Here is a 7692-nt window from a genome sequence, read left to right on the forward strand (position 1 = left end):
TTTCCTATTATTTTTCAGTGCACGGAGTGTGGTTTGTAGGTTGCGATCTTTGTTTTTTTGTGTTTTGGTTTTTTAGTGCTTTTGCTTTTTTTGGGGAGAGTTGTCTTCATATTCCAGGCTCTCCAAAAAAGCATTGGCTTCAGCTGCGCGCTTTGCTGGCGCAACCTCACAAGAAGAAAAAGGAAGAAGACGCGATTTTTTTTACCCAGTTGGTGATTTTCTTCAAGACTTGTGCTGGAACTTGATAGTAGCTGCTACAGTGTGCTCACCAATTGTTTTATGCTGCTGCAGGCACGGTCTCTCCAAACCTGCTCCATCATTCACTGAATAGTTCATGCTACCTCGGCTGATTATTTTAATATTTAGCCTACATTTCCCATTGATGGGTGTACTGGATGGCTGACTGTAAGCGCCCCTGGACTTGGCCTTTAAGCGCAAGGCAGCGACTCAGCTCGCCATCGCATCAGTTTTGAAAACGTGCTTCGCAACGTCTCCAACAGCAATAAATCGACAGTTTTCGGGAGATTCTGAGTGGATTCCACGTAGGCTAGATTTGACATTTTGTGTGTCCGGCTGTTAGTCACAGTTTACCACGTTTCTTTGAGACATTATTCACCGCGACACCAAAACGGCAGACAAAAAGTTTCTTTACGTTGACTGATAGATATGGCAATGGTAGTGTGGAGAGGCTCCCAGGACGATGTGGCTGACACCCAAGGCACCCTTTCCTCGCAAACCCAAGGAGGACTATCTCTTCCCACCCCTCAACCAGGCCAGTTGAATCTGACAGCCTCTCAGGTCGCCAATCCGACCCCTCAGACGCCGATCCAAGGACCCCCGAACAACACACAGTCCACGCCGACGAACCAGACGACGCAGCAACCGGAGAAACAGCAGCCACAGCACATTGAATGTGTGGTCTGTGGGGATAAATCTAGCGGCAAACACTACGGACAGTTCACTTGTGAGGGGTGCAAAAGCTTCTTCAAACGGAGCGTACGACGGAACCTCACTTACACATGCCGTGCCAACAGGAATTGTCCAATCGACCAACACCACCGCAATCAGTGTCAGTACTGCCGCCTCAAAAAATGCCTGAAAGTCGGCATGAGACGGGAAGGTATTGGGACTTTTTGTTTTCTTATTTATTTGTGTGAATGTGCTTTTAGGCTTCTAGACATGAAACCGTGTTATGTCGCCACCGTAGCCTGTCCTCTCTCCCGACTATTCCCTCCCCGTCTGTGCGGCAGCAGCACGCAATGGAGCCGCTCTCCGCCGTGGTCGAGACGGGGCTCGTCGGTTCTTCCTTTTAGCCGCTGTATTGTAGAATCCGGCTCCATAGTTCTGCATTTTACATATACGATCCGAGCCCTGGCCATGCGAGGGCTATCGAATTCATATTCAGATAACGCCATGAACGCAGAGATACATCTGTACTGAATGATACAATATAGCCTCCTGCGCTATTATGGCGAGTGTCGAATTAAGAGATAGCGTGTTCAGGCTACATCTCCACATCTACCCCGTCTGCCTCGTTCACTGTGTTTAAAAGCTGGACACTAGCGTGAATAATGCGCGCATAATCCTAAGAATTTATTTGAATATCAGTCGAAAATAGGCCTGCATGTATGGTAAAACGAGATGAATTGCTAAGTAGGTTAAGGGTTAAACATGCAAGGTCTCCCTTGCCCTCTTTGTGTTCCTTCACAGCCAGCTCATGTTGCTGTTGCCGAAAAGCATCATTTTAAAGCTAGACATGCATGTATTGTGTTAAACGTGTTTAAGGCGCATCTCTGGTGTTTCATTACATGATTTGTCTCCCCACAGCTTCAATATTGTCTGTGCAGCCTTTTTTTAAACTCCCATGCAATAACATAATGTGTGTGTGTGTGTGTGTGTGTTATGATTATATAAAAAAACATGATGTGTGTCATTTATTTATCATAAGAGCTGTAAGCGTTTGATTCAGTTTTTCTGCCCAGTTAAAATGTATAATATTTAACAGCATGTCTCTAAGGCCATGAGGATATTGTGTGATGATTTGTAGAATTCAGGCTTCAATATCTGTAGTTTCTCTTTTTACTGCAGCCGTGCAAAGGGGACGGGTGCCACCCACACAGCCACACCACGGTCAGTTCGCCTTGACAAATGGAGACCCACTGCACTGCCATTCCTACTTATCCGGATATATCTCTCTCCTGTTGAGAGCGGAGCCCTACCCGACGTCCCGGTATGGCAGTCAGTGCATGCAGCCCAACAACATAATGGGCATCGAGAACATTTGTGAACTAGCAGCCAGGATGCTCTTCAGCGCCGTGGAGTGGGCCAGGAATATTCCCTTCTTCCCAGACCTTCAGATCACCGACCAGGTGGCTCTGCTGAGGTTGACGTGGAGTGAGTTATTTGTGCTCAACGCCGCGCAGTGCTCCATGCCCCTGCACGTGGCTCCTCTCCTGGCGGCGGCTGGCCTTCACGCCTCCCCCATGTCGGCAGACAGAGTGGTGGCCTTTATGGACCACATTAGGATCTTCCAAGAACAAGTGGAGAAGCTCAAAGTTTTGCACGTTGACTCTGCTGAATATAGCTGCTTAAAGGCAATTGTGCTCTTCACCACAGGTAAGACAATAGACTGGCACACTCCAAGTTCAGTCTGTGTGAATGTCACTAACATGCTCACTGACATCAGCTAAATTAACACTGACATAAATGTATCTACAGAGGCTGTTGCTTGTCTTAAATGAACACCCTGCTTCAATGTCCACCTATATGCCGCCTTCATGGTCAAGAGCTTTTGGATAGAGTTGTGGCTCGTAAATTATAAAACCACTTGATTAATCAACTGATTTAACACATGCACACACACACACAGACGCAGGGCTAAACTGGAAATAGGCATGGCCACGTAATGGATTTGTTTTACTTAAATGAACAACAACACAGGAGCAAAGTGACTGAAACATTAGAACATAATCTCGAGTTAAAGAAGACCGATAACTTCACAATAATTACCTTAATCATCATCAAATCTATCTATGAACACACTTTTTAGGAATCCAATAGCTTGCAGATGAATTGCTACACTTTGATTTTTTTCCCCCATATATCAATGTGTGTATACCCCACGTCTTGTTTGTAGGGGATGACAGATATAAATGATGTCAGGCTCCGAGGGGGAGGGGAATAGAAAAAGAAAGACAAGCCTAATGTCCCATTTGCACACAGTAAAAGCAAAGCGCAGGTTTCAACGCTCTCGTGTCATTCAGGGGACAGACATGTCCGAGAAAAAGCATGGAGACCCCATGCCCACATTGTAATTGCAAATATGTCAGAATCTAACAGTATTATGGGATATTGAGCACTGACAGGAGGGGCGGGTTTCATTTTATTTGCAGAAATATTCTCCGCGCCTCGCAAGATATAAGGCGTCTCTGGACTTGCTCCAGAACTAGGTCATGACCCAAACTTCCCAGCTATTTTGTTACATTAGCTCCACCATTAAAGGGTGGAATAAAAAAAATCCGTGTGTAAGAGATTTACAAGGTTTCACCGTATGTGAGTGCATGTCTTTGAAATTATATCATACCTGCAAGCCATCAGCCTCTGTATTTCATTCAGCTCTATAGCAGCCCACTATTGTTCTCGTGATGGTTTGTTAGCCTATTCCCCCCAAAAAAATCACATTTCAGGTCAGTGAATTTTATTATTAAGCCTTTTAATGGGCCACGATGGTTTAATTTGTCTCTTCCATACCTGAGGCTTGAACATGAGCTGTGTGTTGTAGCTTACATGACACGCCTTTGCTACTTTGGTGGTTTGGTTGTTGTCATGCATAAACTTTACAAACTTAACCATTGCGCGTACAAGCGTTTTTGGCACATAATCATCTGCCGCCCACATGCAGCAGCAAAGATAGTGATTATGCGTCTCTGGTGGTGTAGTATGACGGCAACTCCGTAGGCTATGGGCCCTTTTTCCAAGCTAAATCTCTGCTCACTAAAGGTCAGTAGGTCTCGCTGTCTTTCCCTCTCTCCCTCCCCCTCCCCTCTGCCTCGCTCTGCTTCTGACTGTGAAAGACAGCCCCATCTAAAACACAGTCTTTTGCTATGAATATGCTTAATTATTTAGTTCACCTTTAATTGACTCTATAGCCGAGTTATAGCAGCGATAAAAGGACGACCGCCCGAATTAAGAGATGCAAAACAACACTCACATTTTCCGCTGCTTCTTGAGTATGGCAAAAAAGGTTCAAGTTCGGTTTTTATTTAATCTTTATATATTTTTAATTAAAATATGATAGAATTGTTTAAACCATATATGTTGCCATCATAATGTAGAGCTATGTATTTTATTTGTGGTGTGATAATTATTCGCATAGCGCAATGGTATTAAATAATTATCATACACTGAAAAATATATGCACTAGGTATTAATGAAAACAAGCCTCGAGACTAATAAACTCCACTTCTACATATAATGGGATAAGAATAATTTCCTAAAATAATTGCTTTTTTCCTAAATGTGACAGGCTATCAATTTCCGCCAAATCACCACGGTGGGAAAAAAAACTCCTAGTGAGAGAAACACTTTAGGTTACACTTTATTAATGTTTATTTGCTTTCCCCCTCCTTCCAGATGCTTGTGGCCTCTCAGATGTGGCCCATGTGGAAAGTTTGCAGGAGAAGTCCCAGTGCGCCCTGGAGGAATATGTCCGGAGCCAGTACCCCAACCAGCCAACACGGTTTGGGAAGTTGTTACTCCGCTTGCCTTCCCTCCGCACAGTCTCCTCCTCGGTCATAGAACAATTATTTTTCGTCCGATTGGTAGGTAAAACCCCAATTGAAACTCTCATCAGGGATATGTTGCTTTCGGGGAGCAGTTTTAACTGGCCTTACATGTCAATTCAGTAAACCAAGAAGGAGACGAACAAACAAAAGGTGGGGTTGGGGGGCTGCGAGACTACAATGATTATAGCTGCTTTTGTGGAAGGAATAAAAAAAAAAACCGGCTGTTACACGGGGCTGGCTTTCATGAAGAAAGACATTGACGTAAATGACTGTGAATTCCCCCCTACTCCAAAAAAAAATTGAGACATCCACTGAACTTTCAAAATGGCAGATACAAGCTCCCAGTGTTCATGCAGAACAACCTGCTTCGATTCATTTTTTTAATGAAAGAAGAAAATGAGAAAAAAAAGTAAAAGGGATTTTGTTGATCCTTATGAGGAAAATTTAAGTATTAAGTGCATTTAAAGTGATAATTTGGGTCAAATGAAAAAAACAGGAGAAAGGGAAAATACAAAACGTGAATTTTCTTTTCTCAAATGACTTGTCCTGTGTCCATGTATAGCTGTGTTTTGTACTTTCTTTGTTCCTCCTTTCTGGTTCCAAACCGGCCTATGTGATTTCTGTAGTACAGGTGGTGTTATTTTCTAAGACAATGATTTATTTTAAAAAAGGTGTAAAAAAAATTTAAAAAAATTTAAAAAAAGTTCTAAAAAGAATTAAAACCACAGCAATAGGAGTTTAGGCTTATAATCTAGGCTTAATGCTGCAAGCGCACTTATATTCTTAGGATGACCAATACCATCTGGGAAAAGGGAGTTTTTTTGGAGTTCATGTTCAACTTTATGACCCACCGGTAACATTTTGCTCTTTATTAATATGAAGTTACAGGATCAACTTTGTTTTCCAAATTATTTGCCGAAAAAGTCTTCCCCATTTCATCCAAATTTGGATATTTTGCATTAATTCCCCAATTGGACACAATAAAAAACATCCTACAAGTTGCCTATCCTGCTGTTAGAAAGGTATTTGAGACCAGTTGCTTTAAATGCATTATGTGCAGTGGCCCAATCTGCACTGAAAGCAAAACTAACTTGTAAAAAAAAAAATTGGAGAGGGCAAGGGTCATAAAAGTTTGAAGCCTAGCCAGAGAAGTGTTTAATAGCAGTATTATTAAAGCATCCCTGAAATGTCACCCTTTATTCACTTCAAGCATTAAGTGCCTGACAAGCATGATGTGCTTCCCTATCAAAACGTTGTTAAAGTAGGCCTACAACGTTTTGGGGTAACACAATTAGATTTAAAACTTCAGTGGTGTATTTCACTTGAAAAACACTGATAGAGGCAGTATTCTTGTAAATATAGGTCAATTCATTTCAACAAGTTTTTCCTTTATACAAAGTATATGTGATTAAGAAAAATCTGTGGTTGCCATTTTTTTTCTCGGTAATACAACGTCTTCAAAATTGAGTGGCAGACTTAGCTAGTAGCACTGACAGTTATGTTTTTAATGTATATACATATTACTACAAATGTTTTCTTTTTCATGTATATTTAGACTGTGAATGCATGGCCACAGGTCGCTAACCTATTTTACCTTTGATATATAAATGTAAATGTTTTCTCTCTCTCTTTTTTGACTGTATAGATATAATCTGTGCATTCAGTACACTAGCCCTTGTATTTAAAGAAAAAGAAAAGAAACGAAGTTCATTATTAGGCTACAGACTTAAACAGGGTGAGCAGGTTTGGGAAAAGGAGTTGATATTTTAACTTTAGTGTTATTGCTCCTTTGGTCTTTGACAGGTGCCGTGGTGTGCTTGAGCGCGCGTCTGTGCGCGCGCGTGTGTGCGAGAACGTGTGCGTGTGTGTATTTGAAAGCTAGCATTTTTGTCTTTGTTTTGAGGCTTTTCTTCAACACACACAAGAACATCATGTTGTGGTTGAATTAAAAGGGATCACTGATTGAACACTGATCTTTGGCTGTTCGTAGCCACATATGGACCAGAGAATGATACATGATTGTAATTATGAACAGTTTAAACTGACCCACGTTTTTATATAAATATATAAAAATATATGACTGCAGGGTATTGATAACGTATAGATACTTTTTTTATGATTATTATTATTATTAATTGCAAGTGATATATGTGAGTGTGTGTGAAAGTTTATAGTTGAACACAATTCTTGTTTGTTTGTGTTAGCTTATTGTAAACAAGCATTCTGCTGTAAATTTGTTCTTGGTATTAAATTATAATTTATGAATTTGAAAACACACGTTTTTCATGTTTTTTTTACTTCTCAAACATACGCGTGAACATGTCCTTGTATGTGCGTGTGGGGTGTGTGGTCGGTTGGAGGGAGGGAGGGAGGGAGGGAGGGGGGGGGGGGGGGTCAATTTGCTGTGGCAGGATGTTGCCCTTTTGCCCCATGAAAGTGATTAATGAATTTCAAAATAATTAATCAATCACCCAACATGCCCGCTCAACGACTTCACTTTTTTGCTACAAGGTTAAGATTATTTTCTATAAAAATGCCGATCAGTAATTGACTAGACTGTTAGGGAAAATAATGGATTGAAGGTGGCTGTCAGTTTAACTTCAGAAATAGGATTCAACAGTTGTAATAAGGCGCCCTGCCTCCACAGATAATGACATTTCATAACAGTAGACACAGTGCATGGAGAAAAACCCAACTCAGCTTCCCCACTATTTGCGGAGGACTGTTTCACTTTTGGACGCTCACACAAATAAGCTATTATTGAATTCATATAGCATACATCCAAATATAATAAGTTATATACAGTGGGAAATAAAGGTTAAATTGATTTCTGAAAAACCGACTTGCTTTCTAACTACCTGTTCTTTGCTTATATACTTTTTTTACATTTTCAACTGCATCACTGAGG

The 7692-nt window shown here is 41.3% G+C and overlaps 1 protein-coding gene across 4 annotated transcripts; it reads left to right on the top strand.

Moving 5' to 3' along the window:
* The first annotated feature begins 286 nt into the window (after positions 1–286).
* nr2f2 (nuclear receptor subfamily 2, group F, member 2) lies at positions 287–7051 on the top strand. 4 transcript variants are annotated; one of them, XM_079162367.1, is made up of 3 exons: positions 287–1153; positions 2089–2616; positions 4633–7051. In XM_079162367.1, the coding sequence occupies exons 1-3, from the start codon at positions 667–669 to the stop codon at positions 4905–4907; spliced, it is 1290 nt and encodes a 429-aa protein (XP_079018493.1). In that variant the 5' UTR covers positions 287–666; the 3' UTR covers positions 4908–7051. The 4 variants fall into 4 exon arrangements, with proteins under 4 accessions (XP_079018493.1, XP_079018492.1, XP_079018494.1 ...); XM_079162366.1 differs by having other exon boundaries at positions 287–1151; positions 2048–2616; XM_079162368.1 differs by having other exon boundaries at positions 287–1120; positions 2071–2616.
* Positions 7052–7692: the final 641 nt, after the last annotated feature.

Source organism: Pholis gunnellus (genome assembly GCF_910591455.1).
Source record: "Pholis gunnellus genome assembly, chromosome: 7".
Taxonomy (NCBI): domain Eukaryota; kingdom Metazoa; phylum Chordata; class Actinopteri; order Perciformes; family Pholidae; genus Pholis; species Pholis gunnellus.

What these genes read in the sequence shown, in the direction of transcription:
- nr2f2 (XM_079162366.1), top strand. Translation starts at nt 667, where the DNA reads ATGGCAATGGTAGTGTGGAGAGGCTCCCAGGACGATGTGGCTGACACC. An exon ending in TTTTGTTTTCTTATTTATTT is followed by an intron (nt 1,152 to 2,047) that starts GTGTGAATGTGC and finishes GATGATTTGTAG; the next exon opens with AATTCAGGCTTCAATATCTG. An exon ending in AATTGTGCTCTTCACCACAG is followed by an intron (nt 2,617 to 4,632) that starts GTAAGACAATAG and finishes CCCTCCTTCCAG; the next exon opens with ATGCTTGTGGCCTCTCAGAT.